This window comes from Agelaius tricolor, unplaced genomic scaffold (genome assembly GCF_023055355.1).
Source record: "Agelaius tricolor isolate 1412-34295 unplaced genomic scaffold, bAgeTri1.0.p SCAF_1, whole genome shotgun sequence".
Lineage (NCBI taxonomy): Eukaryota > Metazoa > Chordata > Aves > Passeriformes > Icteridae > Agelaius > Agelaius tricolor.
This window is the reverse complement of record NW_027269261.1, coordinates 94,081,128-94,099,599: the sequence shown is the minus strand read 5'-3', so window position 1 is coordinate 94,099,599 and position 18,472 is coordinate 94,081,128. Positions and strand designations below refer to the sequence as shown.

At 36.9% G+C, this 18,472-nt stretch overlaps 1 protein-coding gene across 5 annotated transcripts; it reads right to left on the bottom strand.

Annotated features, from left to right (window-relative positions):
* Nucleotides 1-29: 29 nt before the first annotated feature.
* LCA5 (lebercilin LCA5) lies at nt 30-17,830 on the bottom strand. 5 transcript variants are annotated; one of them, XM_071444208.1, is made up of 11 exons: nt 17,719-17,830; nt 17,357-17,428; nt 17,133-17,254; nt 16,488-16,548; nt 12,607-12,982; nt 9,590-10,119; nt 7,852-7,989; nt 6,547-6,643; nt 5,280-5,425; nt 3,261-3,399; nt 30-1,442 (listed from the first exon to the last, which is right to left on the bottom strand). In XM_071444208.1, exons 5-11 carry the CDS (start codon nt 12,803-12,805, stop codon nt 643-645), a joined length of 2,049 nt encoding a protein of 682 aa, XP_071300309.1. In that variant the 5' UTR covers nt 12,806-12,982; nt 16,488-16,548; nt 17,133-17,254; nt 17,357-17,428; nt 17,719-17,830; the 3' UTR covers nt 30-642. The 5 variants fall into 5 exon arrangements, with proteins under 5 accessions (XP_071300309.1, XP_071300323.1, XP_071300314.1 ...); XM_071444222.1 differs by lacking the exon at nt 17,719-17,830 and adding an exon at nt 17,510-17,653; XM_071444213.1 differs by lacking the exon at nt 16,488-16,548.
* Nucleotides 17,831-18,472: the final 642 nt, after the last annotated feature.

Sequence of the window (18,472 nt, the reverse complement as noted above, 5' to 3'; positions counted from 1 at the left end):
TGTGTTAAAGATGATCTACACACAAGAAATTTACTCAACTCATTTAATAAAACCATTTTGTTAAAAAATTACTTAGTAATGATTGGAATTTTACATAGAAAATTCAGAAATTACAAAAGATGGCATCATATAACAAATATAATCTGAATATATGAGAAGAGTGACACATTTGGTAGTAAGGTCCACAAAAACCTACGCAAAAGGAGAGAGCAGCTGTTCCTGAGTTAATTGTGCTTTTTTTGATATTCTTCTGAGATAACATGGCAGCAGTGTAAGATACTCTTTCTGAGAGAATTAGTGCTAAGAATGTCTCTTCTACTCATTTCCTGACTGATATTACACATGCCTTCTCCTGGCACAGTTAAGAGGTTCTTAAAATGCCCAATGAAGAAAGTATCTGAGGCCTAAAAGAAATACTCCAAATGAAAAGCAGTGTACTGTGAGCAGCCTACAGGTAAAAATACAAGTAAAAAAACCCCAAGCATCTCTCCTCTGCATCTCTCCTCTATACACATACCCATCTATGTAAATTATTTCTTCATAAGGCTTTACAATAAATCTGAAATATTTCAAATCTATACCTAATAAATATTACAAGAAAATAGTTTTTCAGTATTTACATATGAAACATATAAAACACGATCACTGTAAGATTACTTCTTCAACTTCATCTTCTAAAGAACCAAGGGTATTAATTCCTGGCTTGTTTGTAGTGTATTGCAGACGGTGTCTGTTTAGGCTTCTTCCTTCACCAAACAGCCCATTGTCTTCTTTGACTTTACTGTTTTTATCAACAAAAGGCTTATTACTAGAGCCCCAATCTATGTCCAAAGGTGGTGTATTGTTATTTTTAGAAAGAAGAATGGTACTGGCACCGCTTCCAAAGAGTTGTTCCATTAAATTGGACTTCTTTTCTTTCTTACTATCGAAATCTGCATTTTCCTTAACATTTTCTTCTAATTTGTCACTTTTCTGAGTAAGCCAACTTGGTCTCCCTGATCCCTTCCCAAAGGAAGGTACATAACTACCAAATGCTAACTCACCACTTAAATCTACAGTCCTTACACTTCGCTGCTTCTGCCCTTGTGCTCTTGTGCCATCATCCTGGCTGTCCTTTACAGGAAATCCATTAGTAACTTTCCCAGGAATCTCAAAGAATGGATTCATTTTCTCTTTTTTCTCCAAGGAATCAGATTTTCTTGCTGTATTTATGAGTGGTGCTTGGGAAGTTGGTTTTGTGTTTGTTGTATTTTGAATTTCTCTATCAATTTCTTGCATTTTAGCAAGCAGGAACTCTCTTTTTCGCCGCTCTTCCAGCGTTTCAGTGCTTTCTCTCTCTACTTCAGGTTTTTGAATTTCTGTCTCCATCTTTATTTTCTCTTCTTTATCCAATAAAAAGTTGCTTTCTTTTTTAATTTTGTCATATTCTTTCCTTTGCCACTCTGCAAAAAATTTTTGAACAATATTTGAAATGTTTTAATTTTAAAATACCCTTATAAGATTTTGAAAATAATGCAAGCACAAAAAGCCATTGAGTTTTTAACATGCTCTTCTATGTACAATGACATTTTTCTGCTACAAAAATAAATTCTTCAAAAATGGCAACTAAATCCACTCCTGGTTCTTTGATAAGATATAAAAGTTTACTGTCATCTTCCAAAGGACATTACCCATGCTTCAGAGTTTTCAAAGCAATTTGATTTCAGCCAATTGCCTTCCCATTTCCTGAGTTTGAATGAAGATGAATACAACATTACTGATTTTAATAGTTCTGACTTGCAGAACTTTTTTACTTTATTTTTATTTTTCACCACTGCTGACATTAGGACAGTACTGGGATGTTTGTGTGGGTTCTTTTTTTTTCCATAAAGGGAATAATTTCTGTGAAGTAATCAGGTCTCAAAGTCATAGGAGTCATCACCTGTTTCAAGCATTGAATGATTTAAAATACCCTGCATCAGTTGCATAGAGAAAAGACCTTTAAATGAGTGTTCTGTGCTTCACTGCCTGGACTCAGAGTGACTGTGCACAGCTATGAAGGGACACCAAAGGTACAAAACAGCAACTTATGGACAGAACCTGGTAATGTTCATGTGTAGAAGAGGGAGGAAGCTTCTCAAATATTTCTCTCTTCAAAATATTTTTCCTCCAAGATAACGGATGTATATTTGGCCAAAACTTGAATATGAGGGACTACTTGGTCCCTCCAACACAGTGGCATTCTCCTTTGAACACTTCACTCAAATTTCTGACTTAGGCTTTCACAAAGTTCCCTGTTACCAACTGTACTTTGGCTCAGGCTTTCAGAAACAATTGCTGTAATTTAGTTCATATATTTAACATGAGATTTTTTTCAGTAGCAGATCATTATGCAAGTTAAGTCAAGAGCCATGTTTCTGTCTGTAAGGTGGGGGAAATACCAGCTTATTCCAAATGATGGGTAAGGTGGGTAAATCATCTTATTCAGAGACATAAAATCAGATTCTTAGCTTATGTAAGTCATGATAGAAGATTTTTCAAAGATTTTACTTCTGAACACAGCTATAGATTTTTAGAATTCCTCTCATATAGAATAAGTACTACTGTTCATTAGCTGCAATCACTGAAAGAGTTCTTTAACATGACAGGGTGCAGTCCATCTAAAATACCTGAGATTGACTTGTGCATTTAAGTGATTAAGATGCTGTGAAAACTAAATGAATAAAAAAGCAGTATTAATATATAATGATACAAACTGACATTTCTCAAATAGCCACACCAAATGATCCAGATAACCAGACCTGAAAAGATAAACTAAAATTTCAAATTATATAAGGCAGTAGAAAGTACTGAAAAAAAGGGTTATATTAAGGAAAACATATTTGTTCTACTATAATAGCACAATAGTAAAAATAGTAACTCAAATCTCAATAGTAAAAATCTACTTCCTACCTCAATAACATTTAGCAAGTGAGAGATAACATCAGCATTTACCTTCTATGTCATTCTTGTTTTGTAAAGCACAATCTCTCAGACTCCAATGCTTTTTTGTGGACAGCGTTTTTTGCTGCTGCATACTTAATCACAGCTGAGTACAGGGAATGGATTATTCTATATCCTGTATTTCTTTTTGATTCTTCTTTGCATAATATAACTGAAAATAATTTTCCACTGTAGTGATCTCTGCAAAATCATTTTGCTCTTTTCACCAGAAACCAGCAGCCTCACTTGATTAGTATTCTATGGTGCATTTTTCAGCCTTCAGCTGCCCATTTCCTTACCGTCAGGAAGTTTTGGAACCCTCTCCTCCAAGGACTGCATTTCCTGAAAATGTTTCAGTTTCTCTTCCCTCTCCCTGTCTTGTTCTTGTCTTAGGAGTTCTGCTTGTTCTTTCCATGCTTTGTCTTGAGTTTCTTTTTCCTGAAATAAATTAATAGAAAACTGAAGCTGATGGGGAAAAGCAGTCAATAAAATGAACCACTTAACAAAATCATAAGAACTTCTATGTCAGTTTGAAATCACATTCTTACTGCTAAACATAAAATGAGTAAGTCACCTTAAACCAAACTAGCTTTGATGACTCAGGGGTTTGGTCCCAAAATATTATCACCTCTAGAATACTTTTATACACCTGAAACAAAATGAATAGACAATCAACTCTATTTTGTATTCCACCTTTCAGGGAAGTTGTAGCTCCAATGCCATAAAGCAAAATTATCACTCCCAGGGTGGTTCTCCTTAGAAACCAGACATTGTCTTCTTCAGGCAGTTTAATATAAGGCCACATTTCACCATCATATTCTCTTAATAAGCAAGCAATTAGTTGCCCTCTACTTTTACAGTCTGACCTTTTAATTCAAATGAGTCAGTTGTAGATTCAGACAATTTCCTTTTGGTACTTAAATTTATGGAGTATAAAGTAACAAACAATCAAAGAGGAAGGTTTAATCTCAGATGACAATTTTAGCTAGTGACTACACATACATATGTAAAAAGCAAGAACCTGCAAAAATGATCTTAACAACAGCAGTTGTTAATCTGCTGTTAAAACAAAATCACTAACACAGAAAAGTAATGGCAATGAAGTGAAGAGAAAGTCTGCATAGTCCAACACATGGGAGTTAACTTTGTATATTGTGCTTATTTTAGAACAAAAACTTCTACATTAAAAATACCTTTCTAAGAGAAATAGTTACTCCTTAATGAACAAAGAAAAGATGACTGATAGCCAAAAAACTTTCAAGTATTTTTCCTTCATGTACAAGGTTATCATTGTTATATTAAAAAATATAAACTACATAAGGAGATGGTGGCCAGGTATTTAAAATGCTTGACTTTAAGAACTGATGAAAGCCTAGACTACCCAAATCTAATTTACATTATTTAAAGCAATAGACATATAGAAAACACACAGCTGGACTCCATGAGCTGCACTTGTACCAACTGGGTGGTTCTGTAACTTACTCACCCAAGGATATACTGCAAGAATACATTAAACTGCATCCATAGTTACAGAAAGGGTTTGGGAAGAGAAAACATACAAATAAACTGCCATGAAAAAGCTTCAGGCCTAACAGGAAGCAAGCCAAGACCATCCTCAGATTTTTATTTCTGGAAAAACGTCCTAACCTCATGTAATCAGAATTTGTAAAATTTGTACCAGAATCTGATTTGTCAGATATGTCATTCTGATTTGTAATACCTTACAAATCTCTGATTTTAGCCTAGGGTTAGCAATACACAAAAGTGTTAGCAATACTTCTAATTGGTACTATTTTGCACTAAAAAGGGAAATGGAAAAACAAAAAAAAAAAAACCCAAGCATATTGACAAAGCTGGAAAGCCAGAAGAAATACCAGCACTGTGACAAAAAGAGGAAGTGTTAGATTTATGCATTGTGAAATAATTCTGGAAAGTAAAAGAAACCACAATTAAGACCAAATTGAAAACAGAGAGAAGGCAGCTATCACTGTTTAACAGATTCCTTAAATAAGCATTAGAAACAAAGAAAAAGGGTGAAAATGAAAATGAAGTCATAAAAACTTCAAAGAAGTAATAGTGGCAGGAAAAAAAATAAATTGAGCTAATGGCTCTCAGTAAGACAAAGAATATGACAAACTCTCTAAAAAATGGAGTATATTTCTAGAAAGGTAGATCTTGTCTTAAAGAACAGAATGTTTTTGAAATTGTATTTTCTATATATTTACACATGTAAATTACACATTTTCTAAAATGTAAGCTCTGCATTTTACAATCTGATAGGTGAATTGGACTGGGTCTCAAATTTTTATGGAACTCACTATTTTAGGAAGAATTCCCCCTTTCTTGTTTGCTGCGTCACCACAGGCAAGTTCTGATTCTGGAAGAAGTTCTGCTGGTGAGAAGCATCCACTGGTCTGTACACTTTTTGTGAGCTGTAGTCCCTTTTTTATATTTTGGTTGTTGGCTGTAGAAAATACAAACTAATTAAATGGTGTTTTCAATTGAAAATATCTCACTATATACCTGTCTCTCATTTTTCATGATTTGCAGCAAACAAAAGACTGTACTGAAGTCAGTGGGAGTGGAAAGTATTGATGAATTTCACATAGTTGTTTTCAGCATCTGTAAAACCTAATCATAAAAAAATATGCATGCAAAAATTCTACTGAAAAAAAATAATTTAAACCCCACCTTAATGCTACTTATAGGGTCATTACAGTGCACTGAATATTAGTTAAAAAACCCCCACAAAATATCTCACTCATCTTACTGCTTGTCACGGAATCCAACTCATAAAATTAAAATTCACTTACTTGAATCTTTGAAACACATATACTTATCTCTACGGAATGACATTTAAAAAAATCTGAACCTAAAATGGAATAATGGTAGAGCATCTATAATAAAACAAGCAGCAGACAAACTGTTTGAAATACTGGCATGAAATATTTAAAACAGTCCCATAAATTTCTGCTTCTTCTGACAAGTAGATTCTACTGATCCAGTGAAAACAGCCTCAGCACACACACAGATACACATATTTATGTAGGTAGGATAAGGTTTGAGACTGTCTTGTCACACCAGAAGAAATCACTGTACTGATACTTTTAGAAAGATTATGTTCTGGGACACATATACTCTGAGGAAAAAATAAGTGCAGCTCATCTGACAGACAATACATTTGAATTAGTAAAAAATAAATAAAACAGATCATGAAAATATTCTTACCAGTGGAGATATGTATTTTTAAAGCCTCTCTCATTTATTGTCAAATAAATATCTATCATCTACTGCAGATTTTTACTACCAACGTTCCCCTCCTCCTTTACTGAGGAAGTTCTGGTATGAAAGGAATTAAAACTGCTGTTTGGTGAAGTTCAGTGTTTTGGCTCTGCTGTGTTAGGGAACAGACAAAAACCCAGAGCTCTGCACTAGTGCTGTGTTGAAAGAAGTGTAAAAAGGTAAATGTGCTTGAACAAGCAGCATCAGGGTTGAGCACTGAGTGGCATGAAAGCTATAACCCAGCTGAGACATTTCAAAGTGATGCTAATAATTTTTCTGCTTTTACTGCTTTATACAAGTTACCTCTTTTTCTTTGTACAATATCTGTGTCTTTTCTAGGTGATGACTTCAACATACGATTAGCATATATATTTTTTGCTTCAAGTTCTCTTTCTTTTTCCTGTGAATGGAAGAGGTAGGTATAAGAACAAGTCACTAGTATTTAATTTACCAGTCACTAGAAAAGCTGTAAATTAAATTAAAAATAGATATGGTAAATAGAAACAGATAAACAATTGTTCCATCCACTCTTTCTGTTTTAAGGATAGCAATCACATTCCTAACTCTGTTTATGCCGTGAGAAAATAGACAACTTTCTCCCCCCACAAAAAACTCCTTAACAAAATATTATGAAGGAAAAAACCCTATCTCTGCAGTGAAAATAAAACTAAATGTCAGTGCTTCCATAAACATGAACAAGACTTACACCACGTGTATAGACTGAATTTTAAGTGTTGTGAAGAGTTAAAGATTTCAAAGCAAGCAATGATACTTGTCACAGGGCATGTCAGCCTCAGTTAGCAGAGGCCCATTGCATCATACAGGTAGAGATACTTTTCTTTTAGCACATTTACTGAATAAAGTATAGAAATGAACAGCAAGTTATCAGAATTCATCTGACAATGACAAGGTTTTCAAACTGTAAACTCTCCACTAACAAATCTTAAAACTCTTACTCTAAACATTTTAGAGCTACTAACATTACTGCTACTTGTTGGATAGCTGGGAACATGATGAACTGGTTCATCTCCAACATATTGAGACCTGGAGTTTGAGGAAAATTCTCCCAGAAACAAAGTACTTTATATACTAAGTAGAACATAACAATATTTTAAGTACTTTTATTGAGAATTTGGACAACAATGATGATGGTGTGGGGTCTAAATAAACATTTGCACCCATTTAGCAACACATGTGAATATCACAAATAAATTACATTAATCTTCATTCAAACCTACTTTAATGCAAGTATATTAGTAACAAAGCATTATTTACACCTGCAGATTTAATTTTAAATTCAAGCCTTCAAATCTATTTTTTCATAGATTTTGTGGTTTATTCTCAATGTTTGACCATGTATTTGATCTTGCTTTTCTTAACTAGTACTAACAATAATGATTAACACTGAAGCATTCCTGTTATAAAAACTGTAGGGTCAGAGCACAGAACATTTCAATTTAATGCAGAAAAAGAACTCACATGTTGTATATAATTAAATACACATCAGAGAGTGCAGCTACTGGTTAACTATTCAAACCTGATTACAGATACTTCCGAAGATAAAATCCCAGAACATGGTCAGCAACTTCAATTCTTTTCACATTTTACCTTCAGCTTCTGATTTAGATGATTAAGCTCCTCTTGGAGAACTCTGTTTTCTTCTTGAGCCTCGTACAACTTTTTTTTCTTTGAATGTAACTCCCGTTGAAAACTGCTACTACTTAATTCAAGATTTCTTTCCAGATCCTTCAATTAAAACAAAATAATATTTTTTAATAACTGAAGTAATTTTTATAGTCAAATTACTTATATAAAATTAAGTAAACCACTGTCTTGGGTTTAGATATGGGCTCAACCATTGCTAACACTGAAATAATTTAAACCTTTAATCCTAACTTTGAGGGGGCAAAGCACCTGCAGATGCTGCAGCTCATCCTTTTGAGCATTCAGAGGTGATTTGAGGACATAATAGAAACTCACACAACTTTCTGCAAGGCTCTTGCCACAGTGATCTCTAGATCACCTCCAGATCTCTAAGACAAATCTCCTACTGATGGGTAAGAGAGAGAATCCTTCCCTGAGAGTGCAGCATTAGAAGGAAGAAAACAAGAAGGAATTTTTAACCTTTCTACTGAAAACTAGCTTGTGATTTTGATTTCCTTTACATGCCCTCATCTTGTAATAGCTGTTTTAAGTGAAGCTATGTTGATGAAAGTGGGAAAAAACTAGAAGAAAATCCCTTACTTTTTAAAGCATGATTCATTTTAACATGATCCAGTATATAAATGCTGAAATACCTAATCATAAAAGTACAGATGACAGATGGTGACACTACAGGATGAGGTGGTTTAACTAACTCAGCCATTTATATATTGGTACTGTGGGATTTATTTTATGAAAGCTTAGTTTCCAGCTTAATCCTTGGATTTCCAGATCTCTTATCTCTGTAATATAATTTAGGTTTAATTACTAATACAGACACCAAACCATCATCTCAATGACATAACTTAAGCTAAGAATAGTATAAAATTTGTATACAATATATAAAATATATCTACTATCAAAATAGTACAACTACCAACAGATTTAATAATGTTAACACAATTTATGTAAAATGAGTCCATAAACATATTTACAGTGTATGTAAATGCATACATGCTTTTACATACACTGTAAATGTATGTAAAAGCATGTAAGCATTTACATACACTGTAAATATGTTTATGACATGTTTAGACATGTTTACAAAAATATAAACATTTTTGCTGAATGAAATTAAAATATATTGGACAAATTTCTTATAATAGATACCTATAAAAAGGTCTAAAGATATTTCAGTATTTAAAAAACATGATGTAATTTTGTCCAGCTGAGCTCTTAGATGTGCAGAACAGTGGACAATCAAACACTGTATGAATGCTCTTCAAAAACTGAAAAAGAATTATTACATAAATTTTTTTTTTTAGAATTTTAGTGTAAAGTTCCCTAAATACGCAGAAAATTTTACAAACTCTTTCCTTCAGAAAGGAGAAACTAGATTGCATAAAGTTGTATTACATCTGCACCTATATCTGAAATGTTATTGCTAGGTATAAAAACATTTAAAAGCACAAATCCACTGGATATATTCTGACAAAATATGCTTAATTTGTAAAGAGAAATTTGAATGTACAATTATCTCATATGTAACTATATAATCACCTTAGAAATAACTTACTTGATTCTACTTATGGGTAAAACCAAAAAATACTGGTTTTTTATTTGCTCCACAGCTGTGTAAAATTACAAGTCATTGTGGAAAGAAATATCTGTACCAGAATTTCTTGCAAAAAGAAAGTCATCCCACCTTAATTCTTTTTTCCCTGTCCTCCAGCTTGCTCTCTGCTAAGGCTAGTTTCTTTGCCAGGTCATCTCTTTCAGCAAGGTGCTTATCTGCAGACAGTTTTTTCAGTTTCTGCAAGACAGTTTTTTTCCTGTACAGTTCATCTTCTGTATCTTTCAGCTGTCTCTCAGTTGCACGTTCCTTCTCCTGAGATTTTCGTAGGCGCTCCCTTAATATTCTAATCTCATTGTTGTGCCGAGCAAGGAGCTGAGAGATTTCGTTCTCTGTATCTTCAAACTTATTCAAGGCTTTCTCCTGCCTGTGCTGAAGCCTCTTCAGTGCCCTGTTTTCCTTCTGCAGCTCATCCAGTTTGATGTGGAGTTCAGTCAGTTCATTTCGGAGCTCATTGATTTTCAGCAGCCTAGCAGAAAGAACTCTTTTTGTAACAAGATCTATATCTTTTGCAGGAGAATCCCTAGTGAGGCTCTGAGAACGGAAACCCCACCGTGTCCCTCTTTTGCTTGGTGCATATTTGGAATCCAATTTCTTTGTGGCTGAGAGAGGAAAAATAAAAAGCGTGTTTACTATTAGACAATGCAGTTTGTCTATTCAGACATCCTTGGAACCAAGCTCTGCTTGAAACAATCATACAATATCTAGCAGAGATGGCAGCTTTCAAACTAGACAATAAAAGGCATATATATGAGAGTTATGCTCCTTTTGATAGCTGAAAAATGGAGATTTATGTCTGTGATCTACTGTAGGAGGTAATATCTGCAGCCATTAATATAGGACCCTTGTAAAGTAATAATCTGCAAATCGTATCAGAAATAAGAGTCATATTTTGTTAATATTTGATATTGTTTATTAAAATGGTTTAGAAATACTATACTGTAAATGCATACAAAATTATCACATGCTTTTAAAATGGCAACAATTAGCTGAGCATTAACCAGTTATGTATTATGCCAGATGTAATTCTCCCAGACAAGTGCAGTAGTATTTTCAAATCCAGCTGCCATGCTCACAGACAAAACAGCAGATTTCAAAGGCTCAATGCAAAAAGCTTCTGAAGCAAAATGATAAATCCCATGAAAATTCAGTTCTCCCTGAGTAATTTATTCTTGTATCACAAGTTATTTTCCACACAATATTCTCATTTGATTACTTGTATGCACTGCTTGCATTCCTGTTTATTGCTATTATTACTATTGTCATCCCCACACATAAAAGCTGAACATTCTGTTTCTATCTTATGTGCCTCTCATGCCAAGCTCAAAGAATGAATCATATAATCCACTAAAAATATCTCTTAAAACGACTGAATTAATAGAGTTAATTAATAGAGTGCATAATTCCTTAAGGTACATCAGTGTTTGAAAGAAGCAATTACAATCCAAGCAGCAGTTTGTAATTCTGCCTTGAAAGCTGGGATACAGCACTAGTCCAGTTACATGTACACGGACAGTGTGTGTGACAGCAAATTCTTCCTCCTACCTTTGCCACTCACCATGTTTCTATTCTACTGAGAATACTTGTTAGCAAAAATAATGCCTTAAAAATACCTTCTTATAATTTCTTCTAGACATTTTGCAAATATATTCATTTTCTGCTCGGTGCTCATTTTTTTCCACAGCTTGGGCAAACAAAAGAAGGTGTGTTTTTTCCTTTACAAAGAACACTTATGTCACATTCAAGTGTGAAAAGATTATCTAATACATGCACTGCAGGAATGATGCCACTCCTATCACCAACTAAGGGAGTTCCCATTAACCCTAGACTTGCAGTCCCTGTAAGAATTTCTCCTTATTTAGGGCACACATAAAATTCCACAACCAATATTTTACTTTTGATCATAGAGTTACATTGGGGAATAGTGTATTTCAAGACAATGTAATACGACATTCACAGTACCTTCATGTAATAATTATATTCAATTCTGGCTATGTAAACAAAGAACTGGTCACACATTTGCCCCCTCCAAATTAAATAGCATGTTGGAACTGCTGCTTTTGGTTCCCAGACAGTCAACCCATAACTACCATGGAGGAGATGCCACTTCTGAATGCAGAGATGCTCAGCAAAACACCAGTTGCACCAGGATACCCACACTGTTAAGCCTCGGCAGAGATACATTCCCTGAGCAAATTAAACACTTAAGGTCAGACCTTTTGGCACAGCCTACATTGTAACACAGACCAAATGATTCACACACTATCAAGCATTTATCAATGAGCAAAAATATCTGCCCAAGAAAGGTAGGACACGCTATGACTTCACTGAAAAATGTATACAATTATTTAGAAGAAGCTGTCAAAGTGTGGCAGAAAGCCTTCACAGCCCTACTTCAGCCCAGGGCCTGCATAACCATGCTACTCTTCTTTGCAGGGATGTTCACCTCCCAACAAACAACCAAAAAAGCAGCCTATGTCTGTGAGGGAGCTCAAAGTGGAGTTGTGTCATCTCAAAATGGAAATATTTTACCCTCAGAGAAGCAGCAGGAAGAACTTTCTTTTGAATCTCCATCTGAACCTAATTTTCATCAAAAACATTTTCTTTTTTTTTTGCCAAATTAGCAGTCTTTTGTTTATTTAAAGTCGCAGTATTATCCTGTAAAGCTGAGTCAACTAGACTTCCACAAGACAGGTATCTGTAGGTTATTTGGTCAGGGAAATTTTAACAATTGTCTCCTTTTTACAGACTGCACAGCAAGGACACGCCTTGGGTTTTTGGCCTTGAGCTTTTTGTCAGTGACAAAAAGAAAACACCAGCATGATTCAACAGAAGGCTAGTATAAAAGTCATTTTCACTTGCTTAGAAAATTATGAAGAATTTTGAAAATCGCCAAAATTTCTCCTTATGCAGGAGAGGGTTAATTTCAATTTTCAATGGAGCAGGTACTGGCTACCTGCCATCTGTAGTATAATTCACATGAACTGTACTTGTAGATGCTCGTAATGCTAGTTTCTCTATTTCGAGTTTTCAAAGATAATTAACTCTTTGGAACAGTTACAAAGCAGCAATTTCTGCTACCTACCTACCTTGGTAGTGCAACAGGCTGTTTGAAGTCTGTGTTTTGTGATGTCTTTTTTCTTGGTTTGTAGATGGAGAGCTTAGTGCTGGCGACTGGCTGGATGAACGAGATGCATTCCCTTCATCTGAATAATAGGAGTCACTATTTTTATCCTCGTCTGATTTCCTCTCCTGCTCAGAATCTGGGCTCCTTACTCTTTCTCCCATTTTTCAGGTTTAACGGCTTTCCAGGATTTTCTCAAAGACTGCTCATTTTGGCACAAAGGATCTTTTAGTTGTCACAATGGCAGCAGTTTGATTATTTCCTCCGGTTTATCATCTCCAAGCATGAGATCTCTGCAGTTCAGTTCAGCAAGCAGTAGCTATCATTCAGAATGCATTTTTCTGCAACAATTTAGAGAGAGGAAAAAAAACAGTGAGAATGGCTTTGGTTTTAAGAAAGAAAGAAAAGTAAAAAAGCTGTAAAATTATTGATGACTCCTATAACCTTATGATACACATTGTGCTACCTATTGCTTATATTAGTAATTATATTTACATTAATTATTTATATTAAATGTGACAGGCATCACTCTAGGAATGCTACTAGCATTACATTCAATACTCTGAGGTATTTCAATCCCAAAAGAGAAATCAGAATATTAACACAGCTAAATCCAGAATAAGAAACTACTCCCACGTTAGAGAAGGAAAAAGAATAATTTGAAAAACAAAAGAGAACACAAGTGAAAGTTTGTTGATATTCAGGAAACTAATTTAGACATGTTTTAAAACTTTTTAACGAAATGAATTAACAACTTATTTGTGTGACTTGAATTGAGATATTTGTAAAATTTGAGTAAATCTTCCATTTCTCAATTTTTGACATTCCAACAATGTTAAATAATGGGCTTGAATATCAATTGCCCCATTTGTCTGGAAAACATCCAGTCCCTAACCCCTAATGAGACTGCACTATCTATCCCAATCTTCACCCTGAAAAGTACTCCCATACCCTACAACATCTGGTGCTTCATGCCTTCAAGGATTGGCCAGAGCAAACACATTTGTGTCATGTGTATTTATATATTTACATCTATATTTATATGTTTTTTGTATCTGGTAAGAGAGACCACAACACCAGTACATGATAAACATTACATCTAAACATTACATCTGAAGCAGATATAAAATAAGAAGGGCTATTCCTGCAGCCTGATGCAAACTGAAAAATCCCATATCTCAAGCTAAAATCATCCCATTTTGTATTTGGAGACACTTCCTGAGAATGTAATGGAGCAAATATATTCTAAATTTTCTTCACCTTCAAAGAAGGTCAAAAGAATTTTCTCAATAGTTTAGAAGTGTTTTACTGACTATGCTCAGCTTCCCTTGTCTTTTGGCTCTCTCACCACTCTTGGCAGCTTTCAAGCTTAATTTCACCATCTCTTTCTTTTGAGATATCATGCCTCTAGTGGGTGAATAAATAGGGTCTGCATCAGAGCCCATCAGTTCCACCTGTTGAATGACATAACCTCCTAGCTGATTTCTAAATGGCAAAGCAAATTACACACCAAAAAATTGAGCTGCTTTCAGTCAAAGCTGTTCTATGCTGCAGGACATTCAACATACCTGTAAATGAGCTGTAAATTTTTCACTATATTTTTATATCCCAAATAAAATAAACTTGGCCTTCTTCTCAGCCTTCACTGCCTATACATGCATTATTGCAGAGCCAAGCAGAACAGAAATGTCAGCTGCCAAGATAGTTTTCATTACAAATTCAAGCTTTCTGGCTCAGTTCAGTGTTAGCACAACTCTGTCTCTAGTGACTGGAATCCATTTGGCCTCATAATCTATACAGAAGGAATTAGAGGAATAAATATCCCATCAGGTTTCTAAACGAGGAAGATGGTTGGAAATGAATACTGAATTACCTGGAAAAGAGTATTTTTGTTACTTAGGAAGTAACTTTCCAAAATAATGTTTTTAAAACACCCAAATATTTTCAAAGTGATCCAAAAAAATTAGATGCCAAAAACTTATGTCAAAAGAATCTGAGAAAAACTAAAATTTCACTGCAAAGCCTAGAAAGTTAAATAAGCTATGCTTGAGATCACCTGTCCTAGAGATTGCTAAGCACATGCTGAAAGGTATCATTATTGTGAACATTCAAATAATCAGGAATGATTTTTCTTTTTCCTTACAAGATAGTGCAGTTATTAAAATTTCAAAAGGACATACCTAATCATAACTATAACTAAGATCATGTAAGAATATTAGAACATGTCAGGGTGCTTCCCTACTCCCAAACACTTCCTTGCCTAACTCCTGGCCCCACAAACACCTGTGCAGAATGGATATTATTTTGCTCCTTGAAGAGTAAAACAAGCCTGAATAGGCAGCATTTTGGGCACAATCTGTTCTCTAGAGGATGCACAGGCAAGACTGCATCAGGTGTGGTTCCAAAGGACAGAATTTCAGGGAATGCAAAAAAATATAAACAAATATATTAAAGTACTAAAATAAAATGAGATATAAAAATAGTACTCTGGAGGCACAGACCTCATATTCTTACATTTAAGGAAAGCATAAATGCCTACAGTCATGTCTAATTATATATAAAACAAGAGCCCTCACTTCCACGTACCAAATTAAAGCTGATCAGTTATTTTATAGCCTCACAAGAGTTCACTGAAGAGGCAATAATCTTTTTGAAGAACGCTTTTCATAACTCAGTATATTTAAAACAAACAAATTCTAAGAACTGGAGGATTAGAATTATCCACCACTCCTATACTGGATATTCCCCACTCCTGAGAATATTTTGCTAAGTATCATTTTGACATACAGTGATATAAATGAACAGGAATTCTCTATGCATTTTGCAAGTACTTGAAAAGTAATGGAATGAAAACAAATTAAAAAAGGTAAAACAAAGAAAGCCCTCTTGAGGAATACCCAAAAACATCTCTTGGATCTTCAAATGGTTTTCAGTTCCATAAACTGGTAATATTATCATATTTTCCATACAAAACAAAAAAACCTTAATCTGTCAAGTCTTGCCAAATTAATTTTCCAACACTTTATAATACAATTTGATTAACAAAAGAATGCACAGTTTATTTTAAGAACAAAAGAGTAACTAGGATATTTGAGTTTCACTTCAGTGAGCCTAAGGACTGTTTAATTAAGAAATGTTTTGGTTCCCTGACTTTCCAATTGTTACAAACTAGTTTGAGTTGATTATAAAGAGAGTTTAACTCGTGTGAATAAGATCACAAAGATACCTATTTTCCACTGTAGGTTTAATAAGTTGTGACGAGTGAAACATTATGGATTAGCAGTGGGTCTACTAAGCTCCACCACCACCACCAAAATCCCAATCCTGTCCCCTCAAAAGCTCAAGGCATGCTTTTAAAAGCCTAACGAATTGAGATCACATCAATACAGAGTGCCTGAAGGAAATCTGGAACTTGCATGAACTTTAGAAAGGGTTTTGTTTCTATGATTTCATATGCCTTCATTTCTGCTACTTCTGTCTATTGCTATTATTTACATATTTTGTATCAAAACCATGTTCATCATTACAAAAAACAATCAAGCACCAGGTCACTGCAAAGGACATGACAGACAAAACAGAGAACAAAAAACAACTGCAACAGTGACAGGAGATTCCCTATTACTCCTAAGTAAATCACACAAACAGAAATTGAACCGTGGGATTACAGGTATTATGCAATAGAAAGCAAGGAAAATTACTTAGCAATTCTTCCCATGCAGTGCATCTAAAGCTTAGTCCTGTAGTGCAAGAATCATAGAACTTTGAGTGTCCTTTGCCCCTCGCAGACCAGGGGAAGCTCAGTGCTTTTGCTAGTCACCGAATGGCACTTCCCGCACAAACACTGACCTCTAACGGCCCGCTCCGTTCTTCCACCTGCTCTGAGACAGGGACACTGCAAGAAAGCCAGCTGCAGACAAGTACAAAAGCATCAATCCAAGTCATTGAAGTGCTCAACTTAAGAATAATTTCAAAAGAAATTTGTCTCCCTCCTCTCCCTGCATCCATCTTCTTCATATCCAAATACTTTAGGTTTTACAGAAGAGAGCCAAGCAAAATTATTTACTTTTATGACATCAAAAAATACTGAGTGATGAGCCTTAGTGAGGACTAAGTAAAACTTCATTAGGTACTGCAGCTGCTGGCTTAACTGTATGCAGTTTTTCTAGGTTTACTAGCTTTTAACAAAATCACAGAATCAATTAGGTTGGAAAAGACCTCAGATATCATCAAGTCCAACCTATGACTGGACATCAGCATGTCAACTAATTCAGGGCACAAAGTGCCACATCCAGTCTTTCCTTAAACAATTCGAGGGATGATGACTTCACCACCCTGAGTAGCTCATTTCTATGTTTAATCACCCTTTCTGTGAAGAAATTGCTCATAATGTCCAACATAAATCTCCCCTGGCACAGCTTAAGATTGTTGCCTTGTCCTGCATTTTGGTGAATTAAAACGCTCTATGATTTTAAAAGCCTATGTTACATTTACCTGGCTCTGCCCCAGTAAGCCGCAACGCTACTTGTGTCAGATCTCAAAATGAAGAAGCTGCTCTAAGTCCCAGGTCAAAAATGAGGAAATGGCACTTCAAACAGAGCACATGCAGGCCAGTCCTAAATGGAGGAGCAGAGATTATGTTTCTAAATCAGACTGCATCACGTTGGCCCGTGCCGTCGCTCACACTCCCACCCCCAGCCCGGTGCGTGCGGACTTACCCAGCTCAGCCCAGCCAGCCCCGAGGGCAGCCCTCCGCCTCCCGCAGCTTGCCTTCACTCAGCCGAGACGCTCTTGAAGAACACATTGAATGTTATTTTCAAGCAGCACTTCGCGATGGCAAATTTTAAATGCAATCACCGAAACCGACATACACTAAACGACTTCGAAAGAAAGGAACTGAACACCAGCGGCCCGAGACCTTTCGGAGGCCAACCCCAGGCCTAGGCCCGGGCCCGTTCCCAGCTCCCACAGCCCCTAGGAAAAGGCGGCCCCGCGGCAGTCCTGTTTCCCCCCCGTGGCGCTCCCTTCGCCCCGCGATGTCCGCGATGTGCCCGCCGCCCCCGGCCCGTCTCGGCGGTACCTGCCCGGCCCCTCGGCCCGCCCGGAGGACGCGCCGGCGGTTGCCGCGTTACGCTTAAAGGGGCCGCGCGGCGGCCATTGACAGCGGCTGCCCGGCAACCGGCGGCGGGGCGGGCTCTCCTCCTCAGCCATTGGCTGTCCGCCCTGCCAGCTTGGCGTCAGCCGCTCTTTCCATTGGCGGGAGGCCGAGCCCTGGCTGCTGATTGGTTGAAACTCTGCTAAAGAGGCGGGAATATGGAGGGGCTGAACGCTGCGGCGCTGCCTTTCTTCGCTGCTGTGCCCCGGCAGCGCCTGCAGGGGGCGCTGCGGGCTGGGCCCGGGGCCAGGTGAGCTCCGCCGAGCAGCGGCCGAGGGGAGACAGGGCCGCCTCCTCGGGGCTGTGCTCCCACAGCGGCGGGCCCCGAAACCCCGTCCTGGCCTGCCCTCACCATCTTGGTTCTGTTGGGCACCTCTGTGCCATCGAAGGAAAGCAGCCCATGGCCGAGAGGCACCTGGCCTGTATCAGCAATAGTGTGGCCAGCAGGACCAGGGCAGTGATTGTGAGCACTCAGCACTGGTGAGGCCACACCTTGGTGCTGTGTCCAGTTCTGGGTCCCTCACTACAAGAAGGACATCGAACTGCTGGAGTAGTCCAGAGAAGGGCAATGAAGCTGGTGAAGGGTCTCGAGCACAGCTGAGGGAGCTGAAGGTGTTTTGCCTGGAAAGGAGGGGTCTCAGGGGAGGCTTTTTGGCTCTCTACAACTCCCTGGAAGGTG